The following is a 20460-nucleotide window of genomic DNA, read 5'->3' as shown; positions in this document are numbered from 1 at the left end:
CTTTCATGCCCAGGTAAATAATACTATATTTAAGTAACAGAGCAACAACATTAGTGGTGTACAGCTAAGAGGATGGTGCCTAAGAAAGCAGGGCAGAAGTATCTGAGAATATTGAAACACAAAGATTGACAAGTGCTATCTTGACTGGCCGTGGTAAAATTCTCTTTTGGTCTTAAGGAGTATTTTTAAAAGTATGGAGGTAAATACAGTGGTATTCTGCAACTTGCTATTACATTTTAGTGTTTATCTGTTTTTTCTAAAAGGACTGATTTTTTTTTTTTTTGTCAGTGCCATCTAAATATTTTTTTCCTTCTTTCTCTGCCTTCTTCCTTTCCTCCTATCCTTCCTTTCTTCTTTTCTACTTGCAGCTCCTCAGAGAAATTTTGAAATTGCCTTCAAGATGTTCGACTTGAATGGAGATGGAGAAGTAGACATGGAGGAGTTTGAACAGGCAAGTTGTCCTGAACAGTTCCTTTAAGTACGTTCACATTTAACCCATCTTCATGTGCCTTGGAATTACTTTGCCCTTAATCAGTATATTCAGATGCTATCTAATTTTTGAAGTCCCTAATGTATCATTTTTCAAAATTACTTACTTTTAACAGGTTTTATTGTTTTCACTTTAAACATAAGGAATTATTTGAGCATATGATTGAGTTCAGGATTGCTCTAATTTCACAAATGAATTAAACAATAATGCCGAGAGGCTAGGTTATGGATATTCAATCATATATTCAGTCAACATTTATCATACAGCTCCTTTGTGCCAGGCAGTTTCAGAGCACAAGGGTGAATGACAAATAAGAAATGCACAGAAACAAATATTTCAAAATACCTAGAGACAGTTAATCAAATTTGTACCCTATGTCTATCATACATTCTTTTTAATTTTTTTATTTTTGGGGGGGGGAGGAAGGGGGGAAGAGAGACAGAGAATGAGCAAGAGAGAGAGAAACATCAATTTGTTATTCCTCTTATTCATACATTCACTAATTGATTTTTGTATGTACCCTAACCTGGAATCTAACCTGCAACCTTGGCATATTGGGACAATGCTCTAACCAACTGAGCTACCCCGACAGGACCATCATTTATTCTTAAATATACACAGTCTACTTAGAATTAATATTATACTATTTCACATAAAATGTAGAAACTTTGCAACCATATAGTTTCATTTACTTCTTCTCCATTCTTTCTGCTATAGTTGCCCTATGGTTATTATATCTGCATACAGTAGTCCTCCCTTATTCGTGGGAGAAACATTCCAAGACCCCCAGTGGATGCCTGATACTTTGTATAGCACCAGACTCTTAGACTGTATTTTTTCCTATACATACATACACTTTGCAGCTTCTCTTTAGCACATCCAGATTGTCAGCATCACTACTCTTGTGCTGTAGGGCCATTATGAAGTAAAATAAGGCTTACTTGAACTTGAACATAAGCATTGTGATACTATAACAGTTGATCTGATAAACGAGATGGCTACTAAAAGACTAACAGGTGGGTGTCTTATATAGTATGGATATGCTGGAAAAAGGGGTAATTCACATCGCAAGTGGGATGGAACAGGACTGCGGTGAGAGATTTCATCACACTACCCAGAATAGCACACAATTTGAAACTTACGAATTGTTATGTCTGGAATTTTTCACTTACTATTTTTGGCCTATGATTGCCTGAGGGTAAATGAAACCATGGAAAGTGAAACCACTAATAAGATGGGACTACTGTGCATTATAAATCCATAATACATTAAAATTTTTGCTTTGTCGTGTTTTTTTAAAGAAAATATGAGAAAAAATAGTCTGTTATGTTTACTCTTGTATTTACCATTTCTGGGGCCTTTCATTCCTTCCTGAATATTCTGGTTTCCATCTGGTATCAGTTCCCTTCAATTGGAAAAACTTTCTTTGGCATTTCTTCTAGTGCACATCTGTTGGTAATGAATTAATTTATATCGTTCCTTTTGGTAGGAAATTCTAGATACAGAGTTATAGATTTGATGTAAAATTCTCAATTACTGCTTCACTACTTCTGATTCTCTCTGATGATTAGTCACTGGTTATTTGAATCATTGTTCCCCATATGTAATAACGTTGTTTTCCTTGCTCTGCTTTACAGATTTTTTTTGTTTTCTAGAAATTTGATTATGATCATTGTGGTCGGCTTTGCATTTATCCTTCTTGGTATTTGATGAGCTACTTGTATCTATAAATTTATAGTTTTTATTAAATTTGATGTTTTTGGCAATTATCTCTTTTTTTTAATTTAGAAATTAATTATAATGTGGTACTTTGGTCCATAAGAATATAAAGATTTCAGGACTGTTGGCTGCATTATTTTCCCCTCACCCAAGGTCAAATAGTTTTTCATCACCATATATTTATCCCTCTTTACTCCCTGTTGCCACTATTTCACTTTTGTTTGTGTTCTTGAGTCTCAGTTTTATATCCCACTGATGTATGAAATTTAGTTCTTAACTTTTTCTGATTTACTTATTTCACTTAATATAATGTTCTCAGAATCCATCCATGTTGTTTTAAATGGCAATGTAGCATCATTTTTTATGGCTAAGTAGTACTCCATTGAATATGTGTCCAACAACTTTTTTTTTTTGAGAGCAGGGGAGATAGACAGACTCCCTCATGAGCCCTGACCAGGATCCACCTGGCAACCCTCATCTGGGGGCCAATGTTCAAATTGGCTAAGCTGTCCTCAGCCCCTAAGGCCAACACTCAAACCAATCAAGTGACTGGCTGTGAGAAGGGAAGAGGGGTTGGAAGGGAAGGGAAGAGAAGCAGTTGGTTGCTTCTCATGTATGCCCTGACTGGGAATCAAATCGGGAACGTCTGTAAGCAAACTGACACTCTGTCCACTGAGGCAACCAGCCAGGGTCAATACCACATCTTCTTTATCCAATCTTCTGTCAAGGGACACTTTGGTTGTTTCCATGTCTTGGCCACCATGAATAATGCTGCGATGAACATGAGATGCATGGGTCTTTGCATACCAATGTTTTTGAGTTTTGAGTAAACTCAATAAGGTGATTGCTGGGTCATATGGTAGTTCCATTCTTAATTTTTTAAGGAACTTCCATACTGTCTTCCATAATGGTCATACCAGTTTACATTCTTACCAGCAGTGAATGAGGGTTCCTTTTTCTCCATACATCTCCACACTTGTCATTACCTGCTTGATGATAAAAGCCAATCTAATAGGTGTGAGGTGGTATCTCATTGTAGTTTTGATTTGCATTTCTCTAATAGCTAGTGAAGATGAGCATCTTTTCACATATCTATTTGTTGTTTTTATGTCTTAATGAGAAAAATGTCTGTTCAGGCCCTCCCCCCATTTTTTAATTGGATAACTATTATTTCTTTAAAATTTTTTTCTTTGGCCCCATTTTCTCTCATCTGTCTGGGACTCCAGTAACACAAATGTTAAACCACTACCTGACAAATCTCTGAAGCTCTGTTTTTTATTTTTTTCAATCCTTTCTCTACTTATCAGACTGTGTGATTTCTACTGTATCTTCATGTAAGCTGACTCTTCAGAGATAGCATCTCTGCCATTAAACGGTCCAGTAAATTTTATTCTGGATGTTACATTCTTCAGTTTTAGAACTTTTATTTTTATAGTTTTCTTTTTCATCTGAAATGACCTATCATTTCCTTAATAAAAGCATATTTTATATCTTTGAGTATTATTATAATAACTACTTTAAAATCCATGTCTGCTTGCCCTCGCCAGTTGACTCACTGGTAGAGCGTCAACCCGGTATGTGGCTGTCCCAGGTTCAATTCCTGGTTAGGGCACACAGGAGAAGTGACCATCTGCTTCTATCTCTCTCTTCCCCTCCTGTAGCCAAGGCTCCATTGAAGCAGTTGGCCCGGGTGCTGAGGATGGCTCCATGGCCTCCACCTCAGGTGCTAAAATGGCTCTGGTTGCAATTGAGCAAATGGCCCAGATGGGCAGAGCATCGACCCCTAATGGGTTTGCCAGGTGGATCCCAGTCAGGCACATCCTAGAGTCTGTCTCTCTGCCTCCCCACTTCCCACTTAAGAAAAATACAAAACTAAATTAAATTAAATCTATGTCTGCTCATTTTCAACATCTGTGTCATCTAGAGATTGATCTCTATTGATTGCCTTTTCTCTTGAAAATGAGCCAAATTTTCACATTTCCACATATGTCTAGTAATTTTGGATCATAGACTGTATATTATAAATGTCATGTCATAGACTCTGGATTTGGTTATATTCATTTCAAGAGTATTAGTATTTTGTTTCATTGTTGCAGGCTATTAGCTTGACTAGATTTGGCTGGAGTTTATATACAGAATTTGGGTCTCCCCTCTTTGGACTTCTCCTTGCCAGGATTTCCCCCTTTACTTTTCAGTGGTTATAGTTTTCCCAAAATCTGTCCTCTGGTTTTTCAAGCCTGAAAAACTGAGGACACCTGCCGTGGACCAGTGTGGCTCCTAATAACGGTGCGGAATTAAGGAAACACACTTATCAAAACAAAAACGATGGGACTGGGAGGACTCCTCAAACTGCCTGGCAGTATCCGAGTGCCTCAGAGCCTCAGTGCCTCAGTTCGCTTTATTATATAGCCATATGCAAATCAAGGACCTTGATACAAAGTTGCACATCCAAGGCAAAAACAGGATACATTAGTGAAATCTACCAACATCTGAAACAAACAAAGAGTCAGAGGCAGGGCATGTATATTGCCCTCAGCAACCCAAGGAAGCAAGTGGAGTGGGTGCAAATACTCAGCATCAAAGCCAAATATGGAGATGGAGGGGGGAGAACTTAGCCTTTTGCTAAGCCTTGAAATCTACAATGGCTTTTTGCCATTTACGGTCCACAACATATCCCCCTTTTCTTTTTTATTTTTAATTTGTGTGCTGAGATTTGCACTCATCTGATTTCTTAGTTTCCCAGATTTTAATTTGTAGGCAGACGGAAAAAATACAGAACAAACACAAAATGAGTATAGCCAATGCTAACAGATACCCAAAACAAGTATACTAATACATCACAGTGATTAAAGCCTTTGAGCAAACTCTTTAAGCTAATACAACAAGAATCTATAAAAGAGTAATGTCCTTTTTTTTTATAATTTTATTTTTAATGGGGTGACATCAATAAATCAGGATACATATATTCAAAGATAACAAGTCCAGGTTATCTCCTCGTTCACTTATGTTGCATACCCATCACCCAAACTCAGATTGTCCTCTGTCACCTCCTATCCAGTTTTCTTTGTGCCCCTCCCCCTTTCCCTCTCCCTCTTCCCCCTACCCCCGTAACCACCACACTCTTATCAATGTCTCCTAGTTTCACTTTTATGTCCCACCTATGTATGAAATAATGCAGTTCCTGTTTTTTTCTGATTTACTTATTTCACTTCGTATGTTATCAAGATCCCACCATTTTGCTATAAATGATCCGATGTCGTCATTTCTTATGGCTGAGTAGTATTCCATAGTGTATATGTGCCACATCTTCTTTATCCAGTCACCTATTGACAGGCTTTTTGGTTGTTTCCATGTCCTGGCCACTGTGAACAATGCTGCAATGAACATGGGGCAGCATGTGTCTTTACGTATCAATGTTTCTGAGTTTTTGGGGTATATACCCAGTAGAGGGATTGCTGGGTCATAAGGTAATTCTATTTTCAGTTTTTTGAGGAACCACCATACTTTCTTCCATAATGATTGTACTACTTTACATTCCCACCAACAGTGTATGAGGGTTCCTTTTTCTCCACAGCCTCTCCAACATTTGCTATTACCTGTCTTGCTAATAACAGCTAATCGAACAGGTGTGAGGTGGTATCTCATTGCAGTTTTGATTTGCATTTCTCTAATAACTAAAGAAGATGAGCATCTTTTCATATATCTGCTAGCCATTTGTAATTCTTCCTGGGAGAAGTGTCTGTTCATGTCCTCTTCCCATTTTTTTATTGGATTGTTTGTTTGTTGAGTTTTATGAGTTCTTTCTATATTTTGGATATTAGGCCCTTATCTGAGCTGTTGTTTGAAAATATCATTTCCCATTTAGTTGGCTGTCTGTTTATTTTGTTATCAGTTTCTCTTGCTGAGCAAAAACTTCTTAGTCTGATGTAGTCCCATTCAAAACAAGAATACTAATACATCACAGTGATTAAAGCCTTTGAGCAAACTCTTTAAGCTAATACAACAAGAATCTATAAAAGAGTAATGTCCTTAATGTGTTCACCAAGTCCAAGTCTGCACCAACACCATTCCAAATCTTTGTAAATGCAACCCAACCCCAGTTCAGTCCATTAAAAACTGTCACAGGAGCAGGAGTCCAGGAAAAGTCCACATTCAGGAAAAGTCCACATGGCATTGGAATTGCTGTCACACTTCCACACTCTGCAGCTAGCACCAAAGTCCCAATGACCGCTGCTCCCAGCTGGCAATGACCCAGGTAGACTGGAAAAGCCATCAATAGCACACATGAAGACAGAGCTTCTGTTTTCTTTAAACTGGAAAGATGAACCCAGGGGTCCTATACTGGAGCTTTACAGCCATGGGGTGGTGAGGAGAACCTTGGGATACACTAAGTTGGGTGGCAGAGGTAAATTTGTAAGTTGGCAAAAAAGGAAAAAAAAGGAGCTCTGAATTAGGAGTAGGTCCTAGCCTAAAATATGAGTGGGGCATTGAGGCAGGAGGAATAAAGGAAAGACTATATATTAAACAAAGCAGCAGAAAACAGGACTATCAATACCCACAACAGAGATCTTCGAGGGAAGAATAAAAAACCTGAATATTCAGGCAAGACATAGTTAAGCGGCCCTTGTAAATGAGACCAGTCTACCGGCTACTTGGAAGAAATACCCCAGGCTCATCTACAGTGTCGTAGAAGGGGCTGACGGCCCTGGGCACCTTTTAGCCTTCAGTGGCAAATCCCACTATTCTGGGCAAGGTTAGGTAACAGGTAGCTGGAGCAGGGCTGGAAGAGACTGAACTCTCCCTTAGAGGAGCGAGGAGGAAGCCTACCTTCCAGTGTGTCCCTTCTTCCTCACAGCAAAAGCATGTAAGCCTGGCAGACTTTGGCTTAAATGACCATCCTTTCCACTATTGAAGCAGGGCCCTGATGAAGGTCCAGTTGGAGCCTTGGAGCCTTTAGGGGCGTATGCCAAGAGCTAGTATTTTACCTGATCTCCTTTGGGCTTTTTCGGCCTCTTGGTACCTTAAAAGCCGTGCTCAGAAGATCTCGCTGAGGGGCTTGAGAGTCCCTATCTGCCTATATAGCTGGAGCTATTTGGAAAAAAGACAAAACAGTGTTATTAGCTGAATCAAATAAAAATTAAAAAAGGGTTAGTAGTTTGCAGGACAAAATAATTTGGCATCTCTTGTACATCAGCATTCAAAAGAAACTGTTTGAAGTAAAAAGCATGACAGGGTAGACCTGCAGGAGCTCCAGGACATGACCCCCCCCCTTTCTTTTTATATTATTTACAATTGATCTTCAAGCAAATGTTAAGCACACTTTAAAATACTTTGACTTCAAAGATTGCAAGAAATTCTTGACTTTGTTAACTTTTAACAAAAATAGACTAAATGCACCTTCAAGCAACATTCCCACACTTATCAAAACACCCCCTTAACATTAATTAACAGGCACTTTAAAGAGTACATATCAAAACTGAAAAATCCCAGTGTGATCTTCATTATTCTCCTACAGTAAAAAAAATCTTTACACTTTTATTATGTAAATCTATGCTGCTTCAAGCCTTCCACTTGCGGCCTGGAGCAGCCTGGCTAAATTAGCAAGTCTTTTGGATCTAAAATGAGCGTGCTTTACTTTTTCCAAACGAAATTATATTTATGTAGGGAAATGAAATTATTTTTATTTTGTTTTCAATACTAGAGCCGGCATTTCCAAAATTATTATTTTTTTTCATGTAAGAACTTAATTCAGGCCTTATAAACAAAGACACTTAGACATTAAACAAAGACTTCACATACAATCACACAAATCAAGAGTGAAACCCGGGGTTTTAGAGATTAAACTATGGCCTGCTTGATCTTAAGTAGGGCTACCTTAATAGGAATATAATAAGGATATATACTAAACAGAGATCTCTCTCAAAAAATCTCAAGACGGCCATATGAGATTTCTGTTCAGCAACACCCAAATCAGGCCCTCCTTTCGCCCTTTTTTCAGGCAATGGAGCAGGAAATAAATAAAATAATCTAAAACATTAAAAAAATTAGATAATAATAATTGAGAAAGGGAAGAGAGTATAGTAAAATAAGTCTTATGCAATTGCTCTCGTGAAGTGAGTCTCTCATCTAGAATCATGGTGTCTCACCAGTCGTTCAGGGATCCACCGAAGAGCTTCAGCAGACCTAGGAAAAACACACACGTACCCTCAGCCCCATAAGAGAACAGGGTCTGGCCCTTGCCAGATTCCTGTGAGCGGGTCTCTCCATCGCACTTCAGGGAAGGCTTTCCTTGCAGGGTTCCAGAGTCTCTCTGCTGCTGAATGACCCTGTCCATCAGTATTCAAAAAACTTAAAGTAAAAAGAACATGACAAAGATTTGCAGGAGTTTCCTAATACTTAAGTTGCTATTTGGCTCCTAACTCTGAACACACCTCACAATGCACTAACCAAATCAGTAAGTCTTAAGGATCTACATTCTATTCTACTTAAATTTAAATGAGCGCTCGTTACAAGTTCTAAAAACATTTTATTTTTTCTAAATATTAGAGCCAGCATTTCCAATTTTTGCATGCAAAAGAAACTTAATTCAGGCCTTAAAAACAGACACATTTTGACAACATTAAACAAAGACTAAACAGAAACAAGAATTAGACAAACCAGAGAGAAACCCGGGATTTCAGAACACATGCAGATTAGAAAGATGCCTGCCCGATATTAGTCAGGGCATCCTCAGACACAGGGACTAAAGGATGTGACTAAACAAAATCTACCCGAGAAAATTTGCTCTTGGCAGCTGCTGGGATATTTTCTATAGTCAGATCCAACACAGGTCTCCTGCCTCAATTTCCAGGCAAAGAACAAGAAAGAAACGAAATGATAGTTCAGAAGACCATAGTTAAAACATTAAAGAAAATCAGATCATGACAGGAAAAGCTGTAACTTTCCTAATACCTGAATCTCCTATCCATTCTCAAATTCTATAGTTGCTGTAACTGGCGGCTCAGGTTGACTATGCTGAGATTTTTCTCCTACCTCAACAGCCCCTTCATGAAAGTTCAACTTCCACAGCAAATAATCACCCCTGGAGAGACAAGCACAAGCAATCGCCTTCCAGTCATTTGGGGGAAGAGCCTTTGCCCTAATAGTATCTAATAAACCAAGTGAAGAAGGGGCAGTAGGCCCATACTGAACACAAGCAAGTTTAAGCTCTTTCAGAGTTTTAAAAGGTACAGGTTCAAGTTCTCACACTAGTTTCCCTGTATCATCCTGTCTTTCTACAACAGGAAAACAGGTAAAGCCATCATTGATTGTTTCCCCTACATTTTGAGCCTGGTCTATAGATTGTTGGAGGGGGTATTTCTCAGATTTTGAGCTATAGACTCCGCACTCAGCCCGATAAGGGAACGGAGGAGCAGAGGGTTGAATATAGGAAGAAGCTGAGGGCAGTGGAGGCCCCGCGGCTAAGGCAGCCGTAGCCACGGATTTTTCATCCCCCTTGTCATCCTCTCCAAGTTATCCTTGTATTCACATCCCTCTGTTTCCGGCTCACCCTGATACTCTTCAGACGAGTTGTCTTCATACGGAAACATTTCTACAAAAAGGTCTCTTATTTTTTACCCTATCTGTCCCATATTCTTTTACTCCCAACTACACTTTCCCAAAAACTTTCTTTTTTTTTTCCCTGCACCTTCCTGAAGCTGGAAACGGGGAGAGACAGTCAGACAGACTCCCGCATGAGCCCGACCGGGATTCACCCGGCACTCCCACCAGGGGGCGATGCTCTGCCCCTCCGAGGAGTCGCTCTGCCACGACCAGAGCCACTCTAGCACCTGGGGCAGAGGCCAAGGAGCCATCCCCAGCGCCCGTGCCATTTTTGCTCCAACGGAGCCTTGGCTGCGGGAGGGGAAGAGAGAGACAGAGAGGAAGGAGGGGGGGTGGAGAAGCAAATGGGCACTTTCCCTGTGTGCCCTGGCCGGGAATCGAACCCGGGTCCCCCGCACGCCAGGCCAACGCTCTACCGCTGAGCCAACCGGCCAGGGCCCCCAAAAACTTTCTTTACTCACTGTGCGTACTTCACTTTGGGGAGTTCTGTCGCCTTCCTTCAGTTTTAGTTTCCTCGTACTCATACTCAAGTCTTCTGTTCAGGCGCCACTTGCCACAGACCAGCGTGGCTCCTAATAACGGTATGGAATTAAGGAAACACACTTATCAAAACAAAACCAATGGGACCGGGAGGACTCCTCAAACTGCCTGACAGTATCCGAGTGCCTCATAGCCCCAGTTCACTTTATTATATAGCCATATGCAAATCAAGGACCCTGATACAAAGTTGCACACCAAAGGCTAAGAACTCTCCCAAGGCAAAAACAGGATAATTAGTGAAATCTACCAACATCTGAAACAAAGAGTCAAAGACAGGGCATGTATATTGCTTCCAGCAACCCAAGGAAGCAAGTGGAGTGGGAGCAATACTCAGCATCAAAGCCAAATATGGAGATGGAGGGGGGAGAACTTAGCCTTTTGCTAAGCCTTGAAATCTACAATGGCTTTTTGCCTTTTACGGTCTACAACAGACACCAATCCTTCTGATGCAGACTAGGACTTCCTTTAGGTTGAAAGTCATATAAAGTGGGAGACTCACCAGTGCTGTTCCCTTTTTGAGTCTCGCCTTCCCTCCAATATCTTGCCATGATCACTCTCTAGTGCCTTTAATTAGTTTTTGTCTTTTGTCTGTAGTATGTAATTGCCATATGAGGAAGGATTAGCCTGAGAGATGCTACTCATTGATTATCAGAGGTGGATTAAGGCCTGGTTAGTATTAAATGCTAAGAGAGGGCTTCAAACAGGCGTAAGAAGCAGGAGAGAGAGAAATAAAAGTGGGAAAGGGGGGAAGGAAGGAATGAAGAGAAAGAAAATATAAGTAGGAAAAAAATGTGGTTTTGAAATAACCTAAGAAATTACTTAGGGTACCCCTCAGAAGCAAAATTGTCATGACTTCCCTACTTCTATTACAGATACTTTAGATTTGAGTTTAGAGCACATGGGTCTTATTTCTGGCATTGCTGCTGACATGGAGAATGAGTTGGGACAGTTCCTATACCATTCTGTTCACTTATCAGAAAAGGGAATGCTAATTTTCATCTACTATGATCCCTTGATACCTGGCCATGTTAACCTGATACAATTATATTTATCATAGGGAAGCTTGATGTAAAAACTCTTTAGAAGAAAATTAGGAAGTAATTATAAGGTAGCTCATGAGTGATTGGCTCTCAGAAGTTTGTCTACTTCATATATCCACATTTCACTTTCTTGGGAAATATAATAGCTTATTAAGTTGAAAGTGCACCAGGCTTTTAAACATTCAAATTTTGCACTGATTTTCCAAGTAAACAGGTATTTCCTTGACAAGCTTATAAAAAAGTTAAACAGAACCAGATGAAGTCATCTTACATTTCATCCTCATGTCTCTTCAAAGTTAATTGTTGCATAAGCAAACTAATATATTACTCTTTCATTCATCTTTTTCCAAAATACTTCGATCACACATCAGTACAAATTACTATAAAGCCTTTATCAACTGTGAATAATAAGTATGAGTTTTTTCTGACTTTGCTATCACACAAATTTTTAAAATCCATTTCATAGCAAATCATAAAGCAGAACTAACCTAGCAAAAGATATCAACTATTCAGACTACATTCACCCAAGCCATGACAAATTGATTTTAGTATGAAAGTATGAGAAATGATAGCTCTCAGTTGTGAAATAGAAGAAAAAGAATGAGATTTAATTTCAGATATCATGTTTTATATATCTCTTGATTTTCTCCACAGCATATAGTGTATAGTAAGCATTCACATGTCTGGTTGAATTTTGATTGATACATGATATACCATTAACAAGTTATTAAATAAAAATATTTTAAGAAACTATTTCCCAACTGAGAAATACTAAGAAAACTTGTCTCTCTCACACACATACACAATCTAGTAATACATGCTTTTTTAAAAAGTTTTTAAAAAATAACACTTATAGTTAGTAATAGTTTACATATAAATGCTGCAATATTTGGACTGGACTGCGCTATTATAAACGATTAATTTTCACTAAAAGCACTTTTCCCACAATCACTTAACATGTTATCTCAGCATCATACTTTTGAAGCTAACATACAGTTTCCACTATAGAAAGGCTATAAGATAGAATATTTATAGCCATGAACACAATTTAAATCATAGTACATGCTGATGTTGATGCTTAGTACTACTGGTTCACTACTATTGGAAAATTCTTCAGTTCTCACACTTCGATAAAATAAATTTTGTATTGCCTTCAAATAGAAGAAGCATTTCTCTGATTATCCTCTATTTCAATTTAAAGTCTAAAAAACTTGCCTGACTGCTGGTGGCACAGTGGATAGAGTGTCGAACCAAAACACTGAGGTGCCTGGTTCAAAACCCAAAGGTCTCTAGCTTGAGTGTGGGGTCACCAGCTTGAGCACAGGATCATCCACATGATCCCAAGGATTCTGGCTTGAGCAAAGGGTCACTCATTTGGCTTGAGTGCCCACTTTAAGGCACATATGAGAAGCAATAAATGAACAACTAAAGTGAAACAACTACGAGTTGATGCTTCTCATCTTTCTCCTCCCTCTCTCTCTCCCTGTCTCTCTCTCTCAAAAAAAGTCTGCCTGACCTGTGGTGGCACAGTGGTTAAAGTGCATTATACTGTTCAGAACACCAGGGTCACCGGTTCAAAGCCCTGGACCTGCTTGGTCAAGGCACATATGGGAGTTGATGCTTCCAGCTCCTCCCCACCCATCTCTTCTCTCTAAAATGAATAAATAAAATCTTTTCTTTTTTAAAGTTTGAGCCCTGGCTGGTTGGCTCAGTAGTAGAGCCCCAGCCTGGCCTGTGGAAGACCCAGGTTCAATTTCCAGTCAAGGCACACAGGAGAAGCAACCATCTGCTTCTCCACCTCTCCCCCTTCTCTCTCTTTTTCTTTCTCTTTCTCTCTCTTTTCCTTCTGCAGCCATGGCTCAATTGGCTGGAGCAAGTTGGCCTTGAGTGCTGAGGATGGCTCCATGGCCTCTGCCTCAGGTGCTAAAAAAGATGGCTCCAGTTGCAACTGAGCAATGGCCCCAGATGGGTAGAGCATCGCCCCCTAGAGGGCTTTCCAGGTGGATCCCAGCTGGGGTGCATGCAGGAGTCTGTCTCTCTGCCTCACCTCCTCTCACTAAAAAATTAAAAAAAAGATTTTTTAAGTCTAAAAAACTTCAACTTAAATAACTAAAATCCATTATATACCTGGTTTTTAAGTCTCCATGTGTCTGAGAAACAAATGTCAACCAATGTTATTTACATGATAAAACATGAACCCAGAAAAAAATATGATCAAAAGTAGTTATGATATTAACCTAGACTAACAAGGAGACTTAGTAATAATGTACTTTGTGAACTCTTCCAATGAGACAAGTAAGGTTCAAAGGGGTTAAATGACTTGCATCAATTTTGCTTTTGCTACAGAGCAGCAGAATCAGAGCCCATGTCTCCTGACTCCCCATCTGGTGTCTTTGCATTATACTGTTCCACCCTTTATAGAGCCAGAGACTTTTAAATTGTCTTAAATAAATCCTCTATGGTCATAGACAATAAGCTAAATAAATATACATTTAACTGAGGTAGGCACTGGCTGGGTTGCTCAGTGACAGAGCATCATCCTGGCACACTGAGGTCACTGGTTCAATCGTAGGTCGGGGCATACAGGAAGCAATCAATGCATAACTAAGTGAGACAATGAGTTAATGCTTCTCTTTATGTTTCCTTCTCCCTCCCCACCCTTCTTCTCTCCCCCACTTCCTTTCTCTCTCTTAAATCAATGGGACATTTTTTGAAAGAACATTTAACTAAGCTAAATGCATTGTTACAAATCTTAAGTTTCTAAGTATTATGCTTTTCTAGTTTGGCAATTTAAACATCAAGCCTGTGTGTATTGTTTACATAACATACCTTTATTATTTATCCTTATATATCTGTTTTAATTATTCTCAGTAGCTGTGTTTTTTAGCTTGTAAACAGGTAGAAAAGACTGCAGGGGCCCTGGCCGGTAGGCTCAGTGGTAGAGCATCGGCCCGGCATCTGGAAGTCCCGGGTTTGATTCCTGGCCAGGGCACACAAGAGAAGCGCCCATCCGCTTCTGTACCCTTACCCCTCTCCTTTCTCTCTGTCTCTCTCTTCCCCTCATGCAGCCAGGGCTCCATTGGAGCAGAGTTGGCCTGGGCGTTGAGGATGGCTCTATGGCCTCTGCCTCAGGCGCTAGAATGGCTCCAGTTGCAATGGAGCAAGTTGCCCAGATGGACAAAGCATCGCCCTCTGGTGGGCATGCGGGGTGGATCCTGGTTGGGCATATGTGGGAGTGTCTTTCTTTCTCCCTGCTTCTCATTTCAGAAAAATACAAAAAAAACCATGACTGCAACAACTCATTAAAGAAAAAAGCTATAGCAATTACCAACTTGCCTCAAAAAGCTCTTTATATATATAGTTAGATCATAGTTGCTAGTCCCAAAAGTTAAATTTTCTCAAAAAAATCATTTAAAACTTTTCAAAGATTGAACTAATTCCTCATGTTCTTTTGGGGAATTATTTTATACCACTTTAGTATTTCATGTATCATTCTAATAAATAGGCTATTTCTCTTAGATGTTAAGTATTTGCCTGTAGCTGTGCTGTCTCACTTCACAACTAGAGAGTCAGTAATAAAAATTGTGAATTTTTTAAAATTCTCCTGAGATATGAAAAGTATTACTGTGAGATTGATGATTTTTTATTGTGAGAAAGATTTGTCGGAGGGTCCCAATTATAATGCTGTCGGCATCTGCGATAGAATCCTGGTTCTGCTACTTGCTAGCTACTTGACCTTGAGAATTTATCAACTCTTTGTGCCTCAAATTTCTCATCTGTGAAATAAGGATAATCAGAGAGCTTCTCTCATAGGATTGTTGTGAGCATTAAAGATAGAATTGTAGCACAGTGTAGACAAATAAGAAGAAATCAGTAGGCAGTTATTTTTCTTACTTTTCTGTATTTTTCCACTGTGTAATGTTTTTCTGGATGGGCACTTACTTCTCTTTTAGGTTCAGAGCATCATTCGCTCCCAAACCAGCATGGGTATGCGTCACAGAGATCGTCCTACTACTGGTAACACCCTCAAGTCTGGCTTGTGTTCAGCCCTCACAACCTACTTTTTTGGAGCTGATCTGAAAGGGAAGCTGACAATCAAAAACTTCCTGGAATTTCAGCGTAAACTTCAGCATGATGTTCTGAAGCTAGAGGTAGGTATTCCTTGGTTTTCAGGGGGCCATGGCGCTGTCCATCACATATGCATGTAGAGCCACTAGGTTGGGAGCACAGGCATTATTCGCATTCTTTCAGTCTGCCTCCCAACTGTGAAAATTGATTGCTTTGAATCTTGCAATCTGACCGCGGATGGGAACAAAACAGTGTGTTCTATGAAAATGTCTTGGAGTAAGGTGGTTCTGGGCCTGAAAGCAAAAATGTCTAAATTGAGCATTTTAGTTGTCTTTGGATACCCAGCTTGAAGAAGAAGAAATGCAGGGGTCAGAGCTGTCCTCAGCCTGAGTGTGTATCCCCAGTTTTATGCTCATTGTGTAGAAGGTACCAGATGGTGGAGATGAGGGGAGATCCGATCTGACTTAACTCAGTTGAGACAGTTTGAAAAATTACTACCGAATTCCTATTTTTAGTAAGAACTCTTACATGTCAACTATAATTTTAAAATATATTTTTTTTTAAAAAGAACACTTCATTATTCATGCTGTAGAAGAGAAGCAGAAATAGGATAATACTAAAAATTAGATCTAACTTGGAAATGTGCTTTTGTACTTGTTTTCTGAAAATGGTGTAATTGATATTCAAATAACTTACCTAAAAAATGTAATGGATCTCTACAGTTTAGCCTCTTTGAAGAGGTTCTTGTAGTCCCTATTAAAAAAGTTATATGTAAGATTTTTATATGTACAGGAGAGGTCCCACAGGAAAATGGAAGGCCCTGGAAAGTAGCTAGGCCTAAGTGTTTATATACTAGATTAAACAAAGATGGGCAACTTTGCCTTTATGAAGTTTTCATTCTTATCACCAGAGAAGATGAGTCAAAGTTGAGAGGATTTTTGTAAAGCAGACTTTGTTTCTTATTGTTCTGTAGTCTCTCCATGTAAGTTACTTTTCTACAATTGCCCTTCTTTGTTTCTTTCCTTCTGGTAGAGGGAGGATATCTTTCACACAGGAGTTTTATTTCCTGCTTTCAAGAGTCCAACAGTTTTTGTATAAGAGTTGGTATGTATTAGGATACTAGATATATGCCTTGACCCCTAGTATGCATACCTAGAGTGGTCTTCTTTGGAAACATGATAATCTGGGAATGTAAATTATTTAACTTATTAATTACTTAATTACCGTGGTTCCCCATGTATAAGACACACTTCTTTTTCGAAAAATTTGGGGTCTAAAAACTGGATGCATCTTATACAGTGGTTGTGGCATTTCAAATGCCATAAATGGAACTGAGGACAAGCTAATATATGAAGACAGTGATTCATTATCAGACACAGATGAGGACAAACTAATGGATGGGAGTTTTGACAGTGATGAGGAATTGTATGAATTTATGATGAATAAAACTTGAGTTCAATAACTTTATGTAATACATTGTTTTTTTCAAATTTCGGGCCCCAAAATTAAGGTGTGTCTTATACATGGGGAAATATGGTACAATTTAACATAGAGTATTGATTCATAAAATGTAGTTAGAGAATAGTACTTTTAATAAACTTTAAACAGGCCCTGGCCGATTGGCTCAGCAGTAGAGCGTCAGCCTGGCGTGTGGAAGTCCCGGGTTCAATTCCCAGCCAAGGCATATAGGAGAAGCGCCCATCTGCTTCTCCACCCTTCTCCCTCTCATTTCTCTCTATCTCTCTCTTCCCCTTCTGCAGCCAAGGCTACATTGGAGCAAAGTTGGCCCGGGCACTGAGGATGGCCTCTGCCTTAGGCACTGGAATGGCTCCAATTGCAGTGGAGCGACACCCCAGAGGGGCCGAGCATCGCCCCCTGGTGGGCATGCTGGGTGGATCCCGGTTGGGCGCATGTGGGAGTCTGTCTGACTGCCTCCCCCAGCTTCTCACTTGGTAAAAATACAAAAAATAAATAAATAATAAAAATAAACTTTAAACAACCATAAAGGGTCATTCAGAGCATGGAGCAGGTGCCAGTTCTGCAATCTAGCCTAACTAATCTCTGGACATACAAGTAGGAGTCTCAAGAGACAGAGCATAGGACTTTTGTCTTTTATCCTGAGATGCTATCCATTTAAAAGCCCACTAATACATTGTATAGATTTCCAATGAGGTAGAATATTATAAAGTAGATTAGGGGTTTCATACATGTATACCTACACATAGCCTGTATTCAAATACAAAAGAAAAAAGATCTAATAGACAGTCATATCTAAGACACTATTCTAGAAGCCCCTTTTGTATTTGACTTTGACTTAGGATCATCTGTAGACTTTGGGCCAAGACATACCAAGACTATTATTACTCATTGCCACTCTGCAGTTCCTCATGTTAAGGGAACCAATTGACTCTTCTGTGAAAGAACCCAGCCTAATATGTAATAAATATTCTATAAATATTTATAAACCTCAAATTCATTCTTTCCATATAACAGCACAAGTCCTGTGAATAAGTGGCTCCTTATCAATAACATCTATATTGAAAGTTGTATGGATCAGTAGTATTGTGCCTTTCCAGCTAGATTGGTAGTTCTTTGAAAAGGTGTGAATAGTAGGAAGAGTATTGGTTTGGGTTCTCTCATAATGAGACCTTGGCTAAGAATTTTATTTACACCACTTACTGTCTGTGTGACATTTGATGAATTATTTATTCTCTCAGAACCTGGTTCCTAAAGGCAATGTTTCAGTGGGATGATGTTGCTTATGGGCTAAATTATTTTCCCCCAGAATTCCTATGTTGAAGCCCTAACCCCCAGTGCCTCAGAATGTGATTATACTTGAAGATAGGGCCTTTAAAGGGGTGGTTAAGTTAAAAGGAGGCCTTTCAGATGGGCCCTAATCCAATCCTGCTGGTGTCTTTATAAGAAGAAAACATTTGGACTCACAGGGAGGTACCAGGGGTGCAAATGTACATGATTGCAGAGGAACAATCATGTGAAGAGATAACCAGAGGGCAGCCAGCTGCAAGCCAAGGAGGGAAGCCACAAAGGAAACCAACTCAGCCTGTACCTTGATCTTAGACTTCCAGCCTCCAGAACTGTAGAAAAATGAACTTCTGTTGTTTAAGTCATCCATTTGGTGACATTTTGTTATGGCAGCCCTAGAAAACTCAAATACCACCTGGCACCTACTATGCCTTTAATAACTATTCTTTCACCTTCTCCTGGATGCCCTCTACTGTGTAGTATGGCAGTTGGCATATAGTAGGCACTTAAACTGGTCTTCTCAGAAAAATGACCAAAAGGCCTTACTTACAGTTTGAAAATAGTTTTCTCATAAAACATCTGGAAAATGGAGCAGTTTTTGTTTTTATGAAACATTTTATTTTACTTTTCAAAGTTTGGGTAATTTCTCCCCTCATTAAGTATGAAATATGTCATCATCACAGCCAAGAAGAAAATGGAAATGATTAATAGTAACTTTCATATGGGTTTTATAATTTAATCATTCTTTCTTTATCTCACTGGTTTTATTTCTTCTCTACTTTAAAATTTCAGATCAAGGAGATTTATACATAGTTTCATTTAGGTTTTTTTGTTTTGTTTTGTTTTTTCACCAGAGTTGCTTTGAGAGTGAAAAGAACACCATTTATCTGTCAAATTTAACTTCCAGGTCAGGAAAGAGGGAAATGACCCTGAACATTTATTGAGTGCCTACTATAAGCCAGGAAATTTACATATATTACATGCTTTCTTTGTTTTAATTTCTGACAACCCTATTGGTTTTAGTGATATTATACCTGTGTCGTAGATGTAGAAACTGAAACTCAGAAAGATAAAAGTCACAGAACTATTAAATGGTTGAATCAGGATTCCAACTCAGACTTTCAGAATTATTTTCTATTCTTTATATAATTGTTGTTACTTTTAGTCTGAGATGAGATTACTGTGTGTGACCTATTTGGAGCTCTAAAGGAAAATAAAATGTCCTGAATTTTAGGAAAAGAAAAGGATCAAATTTCTTGAATATTTAGATTTCTTCAACATTACCCTTTTCTAGTTCTTTTGCCCAAGTTGAGTGTTACAACTAAGAAAAAATATACTGTTCTGTTGTGTTTAGAAGATACTGCCTAAACTAGCCATTTAATTTCTTTTTCTAAGAATCATTAGCTTGTTAGATTTTTTTTTTAATGTTTTAATCCTCTTAATTCTGGTCAGCTTTGCTTTATTCTACCCTTATTTCTTTACTAGAAAGCCCGGCGGTCATACGAAATGACCGCTGTTCTAGATATTATAAATTGTAATTAAAATGATTTGTGCAAAGGTGTCTGCTAATTCAAACTGAATTACCCAGGGCAGGCGGCGAGGACGCTCCTTTGCTTACTGCCCCACGGGGTTTCCCCCTTCTACTTGCTTAATTGCTTCAAGTAGAGTGCAATGAAGGAAACCACTGGCGGTACATTTCTTAAGAGCCACCACTAGCTCAATAAATAAAGGTGATTTAAATAATAAAATGTTAATTCACATGTCAAAGATCTCTGTGTACACAACATTTCTTGTGTAGATCTTTCCATCATTTTTAAGCTCGCCTTGCAGAGGACCATCAATTGTTTTTAATTTTACCTCCATTCTTTCATGAACTCTTGAACAGGCAACATAAAGTTGACCATGTCCAAATGCAGGCTCAGGTAAAAAAAATGCCAACACGCTTAAGCGTTTGGCCCTGAGACTTATTGATGGTCATAGTAAAGGCAAGTTTTACAGGAAATTGTCTACATCTCAATTGAAACGGCAACCCTGTTTGAGATGGAGCCAAATCAATTCTTGGAATGACATGTATTTCACCTTTAGAGGAGCCAGTCAAAGACTTAGCTATTATGACATTATTTTTCAATTGGAGAACCTCTAGTCTTGTACCATTGCAAAGACCCCTTCTGGTGTTAAGATTTCTTAACAGCATAATAATTGCTCCAATCTTTAACCTCAATTTCTGAGGTGGCATGC

At 39.0% G+C, this 20460-nt stretch overlaps 1 protein-coding gene across 4 annotated transcripts in view; it reads left to right on the top strand.

The window, feature by feature from the left end:
- Positions 1–20460, top strand: part of MICU1 (mitochondrial calcium uptake 1) — a 263629-nt gene that overhangs the window by 150470 nt on the left and 92699 nt on the right. For all 4 annotated transcript variants that reach the window (XM_066349902.1, XM_066349905.1, XM_066349903.1 and 1 more), the window contains 2 exons: positions 369–451; positions 15345–15542. In XM_066349902.1, the coding sequence (XP_066205999.1) occupies positions 369–451; positions 15345–15542 (281 nt within the window). The remainder of the gene's footprint in view (positions 1–368; positions 452–15344; positions 15543–20460) is intronic.

The sequence above is a fragment of the Saccopteryx leptura genome, chromosome 9, assembly GCF_036850995.1.
Source record: "Saccopteryx leptura isolate mSacLep1 chromosome 9, mSacLep1_pri_phased_curated, whole genome shotgun sequence".
Lineage (NCBI taxonomy): Eukaryota > Metazoa > Chordata > Mammalia > Chiroptera > Emballonuridae > Saccopteryx > Saccopteryx leptura.
The sequence above is the reverse complement of the archived record's forward strand: the minus strand, read 5'-3'. Positions and strand labels throughout refer to the sequence as shown.